This window comes from Myxine glutinosa, chromosome 2 (genome assembly GCF_964187855.1).
Source record: "Myxine glutinosa chromosome 2, kmMyxGlut1.1, whole genome shotgun sequence".
NCBI lineage: Eukaryota > Metazoa > Chordata > Myxini > Myxiniformes > Myxinidae > Myxine > Myxine glutinosa.
This window is the reverse complement of record NC_136262.1, coordinates 45971406-45988137: the sequence shown is the minus strand read 5'-3', so window position 1 is coordinate 45988137 and position 16732 is coordinate 45971406. Positions and strand designations below refer to the sequence as shown.

General features: G+C 46.6%; 2 protein-coding genes across 2 annotated transcripts in view; both read left to right on the top strand.

The window, feature by feature from the left end:
- Positions 1-16732, top strand: part of LOC144888195 (uncharacterized) — a 588989-nt gene that overhangs the window by 214653 nt on the left and 357604 nt on the right. The gene's annotated exons all lie outside the window — the stretch shown is intronic.
- LOC137421846 (regulating synaptic membrane exocytosis protein 2-like) overlaps positions 1-16732 on the top strand; it is a 317464-nt gene that overhangs the window by 148255 nt on the left and 152477 nt on the right. The window contains exon 8 of the mRNA XM_078773225.1: positions 8639-8685. Within this exon, the coding sequence (XP_078629351.1) occupies positions 8639-8685 (47 nt within the window). The remainder of the gene's footprint in view (positions 1-8638; positions 8686-16732) is intronic.

Genomic DNA, 16732 nt, shown 5'->3' with positions numbered 1-16732 from the left:
CTTATGTCGCAGACAACCAAGTGGTGCTGTGAAACAGCCTCCTCCCCCGGGATCACCTTTGTGTCCCGGAGGTGCCCCCTATCTCGCCTACGCACAATCAGGTAGTCAACGGTTGTCGTCGACCCACCTGACGTGTATGTAACAAGCTTATTATCCTCTTTCTGGAACTGAGTATTACAAATCAACAAATCAGCTCCATCAGCAAACTCCAAAATCCTTTCACCTTCTCCATTTCTCACACCATATCCGTAACCCCCATGAACTCCCTCTAAAACCATCCATACTCCTTCCCACATGTCCATTTAGGTCTCCTCCTACCACAACAACTTCCTCATCTTTCACGTTTTCCATCAGCTTCTCTATCGCACACCAGAACTTGTCCTTCTCTTCATCGCTCCGACCAACCTGCGGAGCATATCCCGAGATGACGTTCACCAAGAGCTTTCCAATCATCATTTTCACCATCATCAACCTATCACTCACTCTAGTCACACTCACCACACTGTCTACAAACTCCTCAGAAAACAGAACACCAACACCATTCACGCCCTCCAGGCACCCTTGCCACACAAACTTGTATTTCTGTCCCTGCCTACTCTTCACCATTCTCACACCACTTCCCTTCCATCTCGTCTCTTGCACACAGCATATGTCCACTCTTCTTCTGACCAATACTTCCACCACTTCTCCTGATCTCCCTGTCATTGTCCCTACATTCCATGTCCCAAACCTCAGAAACCGATCTCCACTTCGGGCTGTACCCTGCCCATATGTAGTTGTAATTGTCATGGTTCTCTTTTTGAGGCAATGTTTTTATGGCGGGATGCCCTTCCTGACGCCAACCCTCTTAGTCGTCTCTTACGACACACAGGGATACGGTGTACCTATTCTAATCCAGGGTAAACACTGGGAAACGTTTAAAACATGGAAATTCTGGGGCAGGGGGGGGGGGGGAATCACGGCTGCGGGGGCCGCATCAGCACCACGCCACGGCGGCCCTGTCAGCACCACACGACATTGGCCCGGTCAGCACCACACCACGTCAGCCCGGTCAGCAACACACCACGTCGGCCCGGTCAGCAACACACCACGTCGGCCCGGTCAGCACCACACCACGTCAGCCCGGTCAGCACCACACCACGTCAGCCCGGTCAGTACCACACCACGTCAGCCTGGTCAGCACCACACCACGGCGGCCCGGTCAGCACCACACCACGGCGGCCCGGTCAGCAGCACACCACGGCGGCCTGGTCAGCAGCACACCACGGCGGCCTGGTCAGCACCACACCACGTCAGCCGGTCAGCACCACACCACGGCGGCCCGGTCAGCACCACACCACGGCGGCCTGGTCAGCACCACACCACGTCGGCCCGGTCAGCACCACACCACGTCAGCCGGTCAGCACCACACCATGGCGGCCCAGTCAGCACCACACCACGTCGGCCCGGTCAGCACCACACCACGTCGGCCCGGTCAGCACCACACCACGGCGGCCCGGTCAGCACCACGGCGGCCGGGTCATCACCACACCCTTGGAAAGGACTTCGATGCTGTGGAGAGATCGAAGCAAGCCTCCTTGCTCGAGCGGACCGGAAGCGGTAGTCCATATATATAAGCACATCTATCTATAATTCCAGCAATCTCTGTGTGTCTGTCTGTGTGTCTGTGTGTCTGTGTGTCTGTGTGTCTGTGTGTCTGTGACCGCTGTTTCTCGACAACCACGGGTCCGATATACTTGAAACTTGCCAGGTATATTGCTGGGGACCCGAGGATGTGCCTTTTCAAGGTTTCATATTAATCGGACAAGTACTTACCGAGATATGTCCAAAAAACGCTTCAACCAATCAGAGAGCAGCGAGCTATCACGTGTGCCGAACGTGGCGATCGGACTCTGCCTCGGACGGCACATTTGACAGCGTATTCATTTATTTCACGTTGGAAAACTATGTTGCCGTTAAACTATGTTTTAAAACGAATTCAAACTGCGATTAAATTAAAACGATTCATCCTAACTGCGATTTGCGAACTTCCGGACAGTGACGACTGTCCGGCAGCACGCTTTCCGGCAGCCAATCACAGAACGCTTTGTTGCGTAGGCGTGGCCGATGTGAGACGAGCACGAGCGGAGCTGAGCGCGTTACGAGCTGACCGCCATTACGGTACGTAATTCGATTTCTTATGCGCATTATTTCTCCCAATTCATTCATCTCCCAATTTCTCCCAATTCAATTCGTATCACTAATAAAAACGAATTTGCGATTCATTCGCTTTCCTGCGCGTTTGTGCACGCGATGGCGATTGCTTTACCAAACTCCGGAAGCCGTTCGCTTTGGACCAAACCATTGCATGAGGGGGGGGTTCTGTGGTCGTTGCGAATGGACCAAACCATTCATGTAAATAGAGGGGGGGGATTGTCACTGTACTCGCAAGCCGTTCGCCGTTCGCTTTGGCGTTGCGAATGAACCAAACCATTTCATGTAAATAGAGGGGGGGGGATATAATTTTAGATAGATATATAGTACGGGCATATATATAGTACGGGCATGCCCTAGTATATATAATGTGCACATATATATAAGGATATAATATATTGTGGGCTTTCACTAAAAATACTAGCAAATAATAACGGTGGGGTCGCAGAAAAGGAGGTGGGGTTTAGAGGTTGGGGTATTAAATCAAGCCTCTCAAAATATCAGCACCACACATCACGTCGGCCCGGTCGGCCCAGAGCCTGGCGCGAAGTCCAAGGACATCAGCACGTGATCCGAAAACAGCTCCGGTTGGTGCGAACCACTCGGTCAATGGCGCGAACCAGGTCCCGACACGCCCTTGCTCGCTTGGCCCCGATGAAAGCCTCGCTGGGTGTTCTCCAAACAGGGGCAAAATCGCCCAAGCCGCGCTGGATTTCGGCGGCGGAAAGCAGCCACGAAGCAACGATATTCGTTCGGGCTCTAATGCGAACACCACGGCGGCCCGGTCAGCACCACACCCTTGTGGTGTCGAGAAAATGAATTTTTAAAATGCAGACACGGCATACGGACGTAACTGAATGCTTAACCCCGCTTTTCGCTACGCAAGCGGAGGGTAACTACCCAAACGGCAACAATTATCGGGGATGCATCTTCGCACTGGTTGTACCTGGGAGAACGATCGGCTGTCTCTGTGCCGCGCGCTTGTTTGAGAGAACTGTCCGGGGCTATACAACAACAACAGCAACAACCCAAGCGGCATCCCTTCTGAAGTGTGGCTTGCTCTGTAATGCAGTCTCACATCACACATCATCAGAATCAAGAGTTAAATGCAATCAAGAGAGGCAGTAAGGAGAGAGCACTTCACGTAGGGAGCCATCGTCAAATTCAAAAGGCAAGAAGGAGCCTCGAGCCTCATTTGTGGGGATTAGGTTTGAAAATAAATGCTGCAGATGATTTATGCATCACAGGATTGGTGGTGTCGGGGGAGCTGGGCGGCCATATTATGGGGATTAAAATAAATACAGTCAAAGCAACACCAGACGCGTTTGTGCCTGTGCTTTTACTTACACACAGTAAAGATAATTTAATCATCTCTTCAATACCACCGATTATTCTTATTTTAATTATAATTATGCCTTATGGAAAGGGAAACCACACGGAAGTATTATCATATCGAGTTCTCTAGTTTGCAATAAATACTATGATAATGAGCCATTAGAAACGATTTTACATCGCTTCTACATGGACAGAAATTCCACAACCGAGGAGGCAGACTTGTACATCTTCAAACGGCGATATCATTCAGAAGGTGGAACGAAGCCCTCCCATGTCTCAAAGTATCCACTTCTGTGTGTGTGTGTGTGTGTGTGTGTGTGTGTGTGTGTGTGTGTGTGTGTGTGTGTGTGTGTGTGTGTGTGTGTACATATACATATATATATATATATATATATATATATATATGTATGTATGTATGTACTATTGGAATGTCGGGAAGAGCCCAGCCGACTCATTTAATGACCCTCGAAGGAGGGGACAATCTGCCTACCCCACCTGGTCTGATCAACATGGAGTGCCAGCCCACATGTTGTTCACTCGACATTCCCTCAGGGCAACATGCAATGGACATAAAAATGCCCACGATGAAGAGGAAGAGCCTTTCAAAATCCGCCTCAAAAAATAGTTTGATATCGACATTTTGTGAAATTATACCGTCAACTCTGCACACGTTTATGCAGGAAGTGAAATCAAAGATGGTGGCCAAAATAGTCACGTGCACTGTGGAACGGAGGAACATGATGAAGTTCATTCTGGAGGAGAACATCGAACCAGCTGAAATTCACAGGATACTGTCTGAGCATTATGGTGATGCATGGATTTTGCACAGACGAGTCTGTTCATGGTACCATGACTTCAAAACGTGAATTTGTGAGCAATTTTGAGCATCTTCACACCCCCCAATTGCTGTCACTCAGGCAAACATTAAAAGCACTGAAGAGCAAATATCATCGAATCAGCAGATCACTGTGCGTGAAAATGCAGAATAATTGGATGTTATTGTTGGAAGTGTAGAAACATTCATTCATTGTCACTTGAAATTCAATGAGGTGAGTGCAGGGAGGGTACAAAAGGACTTGACATTTGATGATAAGGCAGCTCATGTTCATGTGGCCATTTCAGCAAGCTCCTGAAAAGCGACAAGAGTGGGAGATGATTTCTTGAAGATGATTGTGAGATGCGATGAGACCTGGGCCCATCGTTTCATGTGTTATGAATTCCTGGTTTAAGGGGGTTACAATTCAGGTCATTTCTTATTAATGTATATTCTATTAAAGGTTGTTGTGATTAAAGGGTCAGGAGCCCTTCTGGGAAAAACGAGACCGGAAACGGGATCGTGAAGAAGAGGAGGAGGAGAAGAGAGGGCGGCCATCTTAAGCTTCGAGAGCTCCGACGCGAGCGGATGTTGCGGAGAACGACAATACATGGCGGCGGCCTCGAGAGGATTATGGGGACAACTCTGATACCCCAACTGTTCGAAATCAGGGGGCTACGGGCCCAAGACAAACTTATTTCCCGGGGGGCCCGAGGCAGACCACGAGTTTTTCCTCCGGGCCTACTTGCGCTTTTTGCAAGAAACCTGGACACTTGATGTCCAGTTGTTACCTCATGAAAAGGGAAAACCCAGAGCGGAGTCTGACGATTACAACTCCGAATGCGATGGCAAGCGTAAGAAATCGCCCACAGAAGAGTTACCAACCATTTATTTATGAGGGGTTTGTCTCACTCGAGGGAGACTTGACTAACCCAAGACCTGTTAGGGTATTGAGGGACACAGGAGCCCATCAATCCTTAATGCTTGAAGGCATTTTGCCATTGTCAAAGAGTACAGCAACTGGTGATAGTGTTCGGTTGCAAGGGATCGGTGGCTGTGTTAGTGCGCCACTTCATGTCATCCATTTGGAATCCGATTTGGTGTCAGGACCGGTCACCTTCGGTTTACAAGCCACGCTTCCTGTAGAGGGAGTATCTGTGGTTATCGGGAATGATTTGGCTGGGGGTCAAGTTTATGGTAACCCGGGGGTTGGTAAAGAGCCCAGCGGGGAAAATAACACCACACCAGCTCGGGATGGCGACAAACGTACCAAGTTATTTGTAGGGGGACTGAACTTCAAAACAAAGGAAGCAGTTCTGACCTCTGTCTTCAACAGATATGGGCCGCTGGTGGAAGTGCGGTTGGTAAAAGACAGGGAAACGCAACGGTCAAGAGGGTTCGGCTTTGTCACGTTTGCAAGCACAAAAGACGCCAGAGAGGCAGAGAAGAATTGGAATGGTAAGGATTTGGAGGGTCGGACCATAACAGTAGGGAAGGCATTTCGTAGGCGTCGAGAGGTCTACAGAAGAGGACAACTTGGCGGTAGTTTTGGTGTTGGCAGCAGCCGATATTACTATGGAGGCTCCCAGAGTTACGGCACCTCCCGAAAGAATGATTGTCAGAACACTGGCCGAGAAGGAGACCGCCAGTCAGGTAACGGCTGGGACAAGGGGTCCCACCGTAACTGTTAGGAGTCCGGAGAAGTTGAAGCACTATATACGGTGGAGCCGCCGAGCCTGGGCTCCTACACGGACTAACCGTGAACGCCACGTTCTTAAAGGCGTCCAGGTAGTGAACTTTCCTGCACGGACTAACCATGAACTCCACGTTCTTAAAGGCGTCCATGTAATGAACTTTCCTCCCCGGACTAACCGTGAACTCCACATTCCTTAAGGCGTCCAAGTAGTGAATACTCAGCTGGGCCTCCCGAGAAAGTGCTATCGAGAGGTTGAACTTTGGGGCTTTGGTCACCACCTCTTAACCGTCATTCAAGAGAAATTAGAAGTTGTTGACGCTGGGTCCAGAGTGAATTACCTTTGGAATCTCTGGGGGTTTTGTGAAATTTTGTTGCTTTATTTTTAAGTGATAATTGTGCCCGGGGGGAACTGATGATTTGGGGGTATGAGTTATCTGGTTTGTTTATCAAAGTTGGCCTGCAAAGAACGTTTTCGCTGGGTTCAAACTTTCTTTCTTGAATGGGGGGGAGTGTTACGAATTCCGGGTTTAAGGGGGTACAATTCAGGTCATTTCTTATTAATGTATATTCTATTAAAGGTTGTTGTGATTAAAGGGTCAGGAGCCCTTCTGGGAAAAATGAGACCGGAAACGGGATCGTGAAGAAGAGGAGGAGGAGAAGAGATGGCGGCCATCTTAAGCTTCGAGAGCTCCGACGCGAGCGGAGGCGATCGTTACCTACTTTGGAACGGAGTTGGAAAAGCCCGTCTGGCGAGAGGAGTTACCTGCGTGGGGTGATTGATTGCCGGTTATGTGTCAAAGTGCCGTGTGGTCCTGGAAGGAACCAAGCGCCCGGCGCTGTTCGCCTCGACGCCTACGAGGGCGTGTATGGGTCGCACCTTGGGCCTGGCGCGCAAAAGAGATTGGAAGGAGACGGTTGAGAGTTGAGACTGCAGCTCGAGACCGATCCGCCGAACGTGAAGGACAAGGGAACCATGCCTCTGTGAACCGAAGTCCGCGCGTCAGGAGAGCGCCGGATTACTGCCGAACCTGCGAAGTCGGGTATCCTCACTGAGGTTGTCGAGTATCCTCACTCCCAGCCCCGGATTGGAATCGGACCAAGATTCCCCGATCGCTGGATCGACTCGACGTCACCTGGGAGGCGTGCAGAGACATTGAGGGCAAGGGCCGTGAGTGTTGCCAACACTGTTGTGGGTTAAGGTGGCGCCACCTATACTATAGATAAGGATTGTATGGAAGTGCTGTAAACGCATTGTGATTCCTGTGCGGGATTTGGGAATATATTGGGGTTTGTTCGTAACCCTTGGTGTGGACTCGTTATTGATCGACTTATTTTCACCCAAGGACCATACATCTTTCTGCTGGGGCTCCCCCTCGAGGTTGACCCCATAACACATGCCACAGTCAGAGTGAGCCAGGCATGCAGTGGAGACGTGTTTAGGCCTCACCGCCACAAATATTCAATGTTCAGCAGAAAAAGCAGAAAAAAGGAAAAAGCCATCGGAAGAAAAAAATAATGGCAATCGTGTTTGAGAGATAAACAGTTCAATTCATTTCAAAGTTCTCAAACGTGGAACACCATCAATGTACAGCACAACAGTAACTTGAGCCTCAATAAACATGGTTTTTTTTTTTGGTGTGTTTTTTTGTTTTTTTGTTTACAAGTTCGAGGCTCGTGAAAGAGCGAAACGCTCGTGAAACGTGAAAGAGCGTTTTGTCAAATAAAATAGTTTACGTGTGTGTGTGTGTGTGTGTGTGTGTGTGTGTGTGTGTGTGTACATATATATATCTATATACATGTGTGTGTGTTGTGCATCGTGGTTTTGATCCTGTCCTTGCCTGCGCACAATCGGTGCATTGTCAGGAGCTTTGTATCATCCGGGTGTGTGTTTCAAGAAATAGCCCTAAACCGGCCCTTGGGAGATAAAACCTTCCACTATTTCATTCAGTGTGGCCGAGAAGTGTTAATTTGGAAGCATTTTGGACATTATTATTTTGAAAGACAGGGCTGTAATTGTGGTGATAATCGTTTATATGCAGTTATGCAAAATGTTCTCCACACACCCTCCACCCCGAGCTCGGCCTTGATCAGGAAAAGCATTCCTGAGGGATAGGTAGGTTTGTGTTTGAGAGGGTGAGGGTGAGGGTGGGGACATACATGGGGTATGTTCTCAGCCTAAATCGAAACATTGTCAGGCAGTGGTGAATTTTTTTTTCATTCCTAGCAGTGAGTAAATTATACAAAGGCCACCCTGAAAACACAAGGATCTAACAGAGCATTTTGAATTTGGTTGATGAGGAGACATCAATCTTGTCGTCTCTGCAAGGGCAAAAGGGTTAATAATACACCACCTTTCTTTCACCATGAAAGTACACCTTCCTGTTGAGAAAAGCCTCTGTACAGCCGCGTTGACAACTTCATAACCTTTTGGAGGACACTGCGGCTAAATTAATATCATCGAGTGGCACTTGATTTGAGAGCAGAAGAATTATGGGCTGGCAGGCCTGTACATCACTTTGCCTTTTTCTTTTTTTCTTTTCTGACTTTCTCGAGTAACTAAATACCTAAAGATGCTGACTTTTTTTTTATTCCCTCGACAGGGACGTTCCAAGAATTTCTGAAGCATCAAAGAGAGCTCCTGAGTCAAGTATGTCAAATACATGGATAGACAGACAATTTGGTAGTTTTCCCCAAAATATATACACATTACACACTGTATATGTATATGTGGATATGTATATGTGTGGTATTCCTCCTTTTTACCCTGCATGCACTGCAATTTGCCGTTGTGGACATCATCAAGTTTATGGGCATCAAGTTCAATAGCAAGTCCTTAATTGTAAATGTGCCATCATGTGCAGTTTATTTGAAATGAGTTATTTGTCTCTCGGACTGTGAAATGTTTGTGGGGCTGAGTTTATTGGAGTAATAAATGACTTTTCAATTGCTTATAGCTGGTGTTGATATTCTTCATCGACAGTGATCTAAATTAGCCCGTGGAGGTTCGTTGTGCATTCGGCATATCACGTGAAGATATTGGGAGACGTTTATGGGCTTTTTCATGCATGGTATTTGGAGACGATGGATGAATCTGCACACTATGTGGGATTTGAATCTGCGATCCAGGCGTCGTGGTTATACATTTAGATGGAAACACCAAACAGGTGTAAAAAATATTCTCCAAAAAAATTGTTTTTCATGCAATTTCCCTTTCCAGAGCACTTGATATTTTTGGTTTTTTCTCATGCACTTTGCATGGTTATTTTGTCCTTTCTCTGTATTCTTGCAGAGTTGTCCAGGTACAGTTTCCATAGCTACATGCATTTTTTCTTTCACTTGCATCTCGCGATATTATACTGATAATCCTGTCGGTCGATGTTGTTGGGCCTGGTAAGCAGCCACCCTATCAGCCACTAAATAAAAGCACACGTCTTGGCTATAATTGTCCTATGTACCTTGTTCCAACTGCTCGATGTTCTTGGACATTTTCTTTCATTGGTTCTCCTGATTTCCATCTGTGTTGCTGACACAGCACATTATACAGGTCTAAGCTTGTTGCTCAGTGTCAAATCGCTGTCATATTTCGGCCAAATTGACATGATGAATTTCACTTGCAAACACAAAATAAATAACTGAAACCTCTAATTGTTATGGAAGAAATATTTAATTGCAGTTTGTGAATGAATATCAGGAATATTTATAATGAAATTTGTGACTGCAGAATATGTTCTTGGTTGACAAATGTTAGTTCACATAATGCAAGACAGTTTTCTGTTTGTGTACATATACGGTATATATATATATATATATATATATATATATATATATATATATATATATATATATATATATATATATATATATGTATATATATATATATATATATATATATATATATATATATATATTAGTGCTACCAACCTAATTAGCGAACGCCGTGACGTCACCGCCACATACGTCCGCCTTGACTGTGAAGCTCCTGAAGAGCCGAGCCATCTTGCAATATGTCATCATAAAGATGTTAGATACTGTCAAGTGCATCAAAAACTCAGTTACCGACCTGGTTTCACCCTTATTGGGGCATCATCAGGGCAACGCAGCGAGCTTCCCATACACTTGTGACTCTGAAAACCTTTCGGTTAAACACCAGTAATTATGCGACTCCATACCATGAGTGGAGAACCGCCAGTAAGGTGTCCCATACAGCCACTGTTGCACCTTACCGGGAGGGATAAGCACCGCCTGCCACACAGTATATTACTTCTGGTTTCCACCCATGATATGGAGTCGACCTGGATAAGGTTGGGAGTAACGAAATTAGTGTATATCATTTAGTGCTCCAACCTTATGAGCGAACGGCGTGGCGTCACCAAGTGTGTGTATATGTATATATATGTATTATATATATATTTATTTATTTATATATATATATATATATATATATATATATATATATGTATATATATATATATATATATATATATATATATATATATATGTATATATATATATATATATATATATATATATATATATATATATATATATATATATTAGTGCTACCAACCTAATTAGCGAACGCCGTGACGTCACCGCCACATACGTCCGCCTTGACTGTGAAGCTCCTGAAGAGCCGAGCCATCTTGCAATATGTCATCATAAAGATGTTAGATACTGTCAAGTGCATCAAAAACTCAGTTACCGACCTGGTTTCACCCTTATTGGGGCATCATCAGGGCAACGCAGCGAGCTTCCCATACACTTGTGACTCTGAAAACCTTTCGGTTAAACACCAGTAATTATGCGACTCCATACCATGAGTGGAGAACCGCCAGTAAGGTGTCCCATACAGCCACTGTTGCACCTTACCGGGAGGGATAAGCACCGCCTGCCACACGGTATATTACTTCTGGTTTCCACCCATGATATGGAGTCGACCTGGATAAGGTTGGGAGTAACGAAATTAGTGTATATCATTTAGTGCTCCAACCTTATGAGCGAACGGCGTGGCGTCACCAAGTGTGTGTATATGTATATATATGTATTATATATATATATATTTATTTATTTATATATATATATATATATATATATATATATATATATATATATATATATATATATAATATTTATATAATATATAATATATATATATATATATATATATATATATATATATATACACTATACAGTGAAACATTGACTTACGAGTTTAATTCGTTCTGTGACCGAGCTCGTAACTCAATTTGCTCGTTTCTCAAATTAAATTTCCCCATTAAAATGAATTGAAATGCTATTAATCCGTTCCAGCCCCCCAAAAACCACACCAATTTTTTTGGTTACGTGTTTTTAAATAGGAAAAATGTACTTTATAAATAACAAATAATGTATAAACAAGCACGACCTCGTATATACTGTACATAATAAAAGAGAATGTAAAGAAATAAACTGGTTTTATTAAGTGTACATCGACTCCTTCTGCTTCAAAATCGTACATATCGTAGAAGTACTACGATCGTACTGCCTCGCCAAGTCGACAACACGCACACCTCGCTCATGTTTTTCGACGATTACGTGTTTTATATCCAAGCACATCATCCTTTTCTTCTTCTCAGCACTGCCCTTGGCACTCAATTTCTTAGGACCCATGGTTAAAACGAAGAAATTTTCCAAAATAAACAAAATGCGAAAACAAAGCAACAGCGATACGGCAGAGATGCTTGCATGGCAAGATAACCACGTGAACTGAACGCTCGCTGGGCCACCTAGTGGCGGGTGGCGTAAGCTCGCTCGCTCGTAACTCAGATCTCGGCTCGCATCACAAAGCAAAAAATCGACCGAGCAACGGCTCGTATCTCGGAAAACTCGTAAGTTGGTGCACTCGTAAGTCAAGGTTTCACTGTATATATATATGTATATATATATAGATGTATATACTGTATATATATATATATATATGTATATACTGTATATATACAGTGAAATATATATATATATATATATATATATATATATATATATGTATATATATATATATATATATATATATATATATGTATATATATATATATATATATATATATATATATATATAATGGTATCTGTAATCTGGTTCTCCAATCTAATGAGCGGACAACATGACGTCATCGCCATGCACGTCCGCCTTGCCTGCAAAGTTCCAGAGGAACCATCTAGCAGTGCGTCATTACAGATTATAAATACAGATACTGTCACAAGTGCATGCAAAACTCACAGTTACCGACCTGGTTTCGCCCTTGTTGGGGCTTCATCAGGGTTAGGGTTAGGGTTAGATTACAGATAGATTACAGATACCATTATTAGTAACTCCCAACCGCAACCAGGTCGACTCCATATGATGAGTGGATACCAGAGATAACGTCACCGCGTGGCAGGCGGTGCGTTTCGCTCCCAGCAAGGTGCAGCAGCAGCTGTATGGGACACCTTGCTGGCGGTTCTCCACTGATGATATGAAGGTCGCATAGTGACTGATATATATATATATATATATATATATATATACATATATATATATATATACATATATATATATATATATATATATATTGTTGTGGATATGAGAATGTTTTTTTATTTTATTGTTGTGGTAAAACGTTGTTGTAAAAGGTTGTTGTAAAATATCACCCCTCCTCCCTCCGTTGTGGTTGTATAAAAGGTCAAAGGGCGTTCCCGTAGTTAGTCCATAAAACATACATGCAGGACACGATATATCTTTTTTTTGACAGTTATACCCTTATTATGTGTATTAGCGTAAGGCTGTGTCTTCCATTAATTGAAATACTCCATTGCACCAGTGAAAGAGAATAGATTCCCTTTCCTTCCCATCCCCAAAACCTCCATTTCCATATTACATCCCCTCTCGTCACTGCTGAGCCCTCGATTCCCAATCACCTCCCCTCCAATAACCGCCATTGACCATGTGCTTTGAGTCGGAGAAGAAAGGCGTGTCTCCACCTCGTCAGAGGGGAGGAGGGGCGTGCCCGCCCGTCGTCATCCAAGGCGGAGCCCGAGGGTCGCGCGACCAACCAGGGCCGAGGTGAGCACCCCGATGGGCGTGTCCAAAACGCCGGGGGCGTAATCGCTGGAGGCGCTATAAAAGGCGCAAAACGGAAGTGGTCACGAGGAGTTGGTCGGAGATGCACTAAAGAGTTGGTCAGGGATGCACAAGGAGTTGGTCAGGGATGCACAAGGAGTTGGTCGGAGATGCACTAAAGAGTTGGTCAGGGATGCACAAGGAGTTGGTCAGGGATGCACAAGGAGTTGGTCGCAAGGAGTTGGTCTGAGTTGGTCTGAGTCGGTTGCGTTGGTAAGGAGTCGGTGGTCAGTTGGTTGCAGTGCGGAGTCGGTGGTGAGGAGTGAGAGAAACAAGAAAGAGTTGAGGGTTTGGACCAGACAAGTCCTGGGAACGCAGCGGACGGAGGCCGCAGCAGCAGGAGCACCCAACAGCCAAAGGGGGCCTGAACGGCGGTTTGGAGCAGGGCCGAAGAGGAACGGCGGCTACTAAACGCGCCGGTGGTGCTGCGGGACCCCCTTGGACCTCCCTCTCCCTCCAACCATCCACCTCCTGCCTTTCCACCCTTCTTGTATACGTGAGTTTGTTTTGTTTGTTCTGTCCCTGGGTATTTAATTAAGTCTGTAGGTAAGCTAAAATTTGCACTGTGTCACCTGCGTCTTATGTGTTGTAAATAAACTTGATTGTTCCTTTTTGCTTGTGTGTAAATAGTCAATAAATTCAGTCGTATTTCCAAACCTTTCTTGGCCTTCGTTTTCCTCTTTACATTGCGTCGTTTTTGTCTTTTCCCTCATTGAGCAGCTGTGGTGCGATACGGCCAAAGTCCTGGGTGAATCGGGTGAGCCAGGGATCCTGTTAGGTCGCGGCAATACCAAACCGCTCGGTAACTAACATCTTAATCCGCGATCTGTAACAATTGGTGTCTGGGAGTGGGATTCGAGGCCCGAACCAAATTTTTAAAACGAATAGAGAGAAAAAAAAAAAAAATTTTGGTCAAAATTACGAGCTGCCGAAATTTGTTTTGTTTAAAGCAAAACCCGAATTTTGAAATCGCGCCATGGCTGGGCAAGGCGACGGGATGCCGGTGGGAGAGCTAGAAGAGGGGTTAGGAGTAACCCAGGATCAAATGGAGGGGAGCAATGAGGAGGCGGTTGAGGGAGTATCAGACGCACAAAATGGCGGCCTCGCGCACATGATTATTGTGGCGCCAAATTTAGCCGCGCCCGTGACCGTAGCAGCGCCGCCGATGGATTGGGGCCTATTTATGGAACAAATAAAGGCGCTCATGGTCCAGGCAAGTGAAGACCTGAGGAATGACTTGGGAAACCAAATGGGGGTAATGGGAAACCAAATGGGGGTAATGGGGAACCGGATGGATGCTCAGAGTGAGCAATTGGGAGTAATGAGGGACGAAGCGAGGGGTACCGGTGAGGGATTAAAACATGGGTTAACGGGGGTGGAAAATAGAATGGCTGCCCAGGAGAATCAGTTAGAGGGGGTGAAAAATGGGTTAATGGGGTTAGAAAATAGGATGGAGGACAAATTGCGGGAAATAGGGGAACAATCTGCCAGGGAAATCAAACAAATGGGAGAGCAGATAGAGGAGGTGCAAATCGGGTTAGAAAGTAAACTGGATGCTCAGAGGGATGAATTGGGACAGATGAGGGTGGCATCTACAAAAGAGATGGGGGAGATGAAAGAGGAGATACGACGAGGTGTGGGTGAGGAGGTTTCGGGGCTACGCGAGGAGGTAAAGCGAGGTGAAAAGCGTATAGAGAAAGAGGTGAGAAATAATACGGCTAAGTTACAAGGGGGAATAGAAGATCTGACGAAGGGAGTAGAACAGCTGACAGTCGGACAAAGGGAACTAGCGGACCAAGTGGAAAAGAACACTGCAATCATCGGGGGTTTGAAAGCGACACAAAAGGACATTAAAAACGAATTAATAGCAACACAAAAGGAATGTCAGATGGTACATGAGGGGTTGACGAAGAAGTTGGAGGAGGTGACAGAAGTGATGGAGACGAAGGACCGAGAGGTGAGGACGCACATCGAAACGGTTAAGGTGGCGTTAGAGGAAGAGATAGAGGGGGCGCACCGGGAGATGAAGGAGGTAAAGGAAAAATTAGAGGAGGTGGAAGAGGGGGTGAGTGAAATTAAGAAGAGACGGAGGGAAACTAAGAGGGAGATAAAGGAGGAAGTGATGGAATATGTGCAAGGTCGGTGCTCAACTCATAATGTGGTGCTCACTAACCAAATAAAAAGTTTGCAGGTGGCAAAGGAGGTGCGGAGACGATGTACGGAGGTGAGTGGCAATGTATATGATGTGAGGAAAGCTTCAGTCGGCTTGGGGATTGGTTTGGATCCGGGTGTTCGTGAAAGGCCGTTGGTGAAGTGTGCGACAGGTCTGGTGTGCGAAAAAAGAGGTGTGCGAGAATGTCCGACCATGGGGTGTGTGAGGAAAAAGTGCACGCCGAGGAGTGGGTGTGCCGTCAAGAGTGAGTTGGTCGAAGCGCGTGTGCGAGGGGGTACATGGAAGCGCGGTGTGGTGAGTGTTACGGAGGAAGTAACGAGAGAGTGTACACCTGTGGTGAGTGTTACAGAGGATGTAACGAGAGAGTGTACACCTGTGGTGAGTGTTACAGAGGATGTAACGAGGAAGTGTACGCCTGTGGTGAGTGTTACAGAGGATGTAACGGGAGGGTGTGCGCGAGAAAGGTGTGTAACGGACGGGTGCATGAGGAAAGAGTGTGCCGTCGAGAGTAAGGGTGAGTGCGCTGTCAAGAGTGGAGGTGAGAGTAGTGAGAGTGAAACGGAGCGTGAGTTGGTTATGACAGGTGAGCGAGGATGTACACCTGGAATGGAAGGATGCACACCTGGAATGGTAGAGCGTGTGTGGGAAGGCACATTTGAGTTGGTAGTGAGGCACGTGGTTGGGTGTGCGAATGAGAGCACACCTGTGATTGTCACAGAGGAAGTGACCGAGGAGGGGGCGCGAAGAGGTGTGTTGGTGAGGTGTGCGACCAACGAATGTGTGCCAAAGTGTTCGGTGGTCAGGTGTGTGACCAAGGCTGGGAGTGGAATGAGTGTACCGAGGTGTGTAAGGAAAGGTACGAGGAGCATGGAGACGGCTGGATGTGTGAGCAAGGAACGGGCTGCGGGGTGTAAGCATCCAGGTGAAGCGTCGACGGTAACCAGGTTAGCAGTTAGGGCGACTTATAGCCGAATCGGGCCCTCGGTGCGTGCCGGGCTTCGCGTGCCGCGAGAACCAGCGGGGATCCGAGCCACGGCGGGTTCGAAAGGACCGCCGTGCGCGATCCACGCTGGGCCTCGCGTGGAACGGCCGCGTCCGGGCTCCACTAGGCGGAGCGGGCAGCCCGATAGGACGGGTCGTCATGGCGACCACGTTTTGTTGAGACGTGCCGGCAGGTCGAGATCGGGACATTGGATGGCTCCACGCCGAGGTGGTGCGTGGGATCTCGGCCCGGGTAAGCCTCCGCCCCCGCCCCGAATGCGGAACGCATCCAGCCGCAGGCACAAAAGAAGCCGCGTTCATTGCTCGGCTGTACGAAGCCGGGCTGTAGACGTGAATTGGCGCACCGAGAGGATGTAATAAGTAGACGGGTGATAGTGATAGTGAATT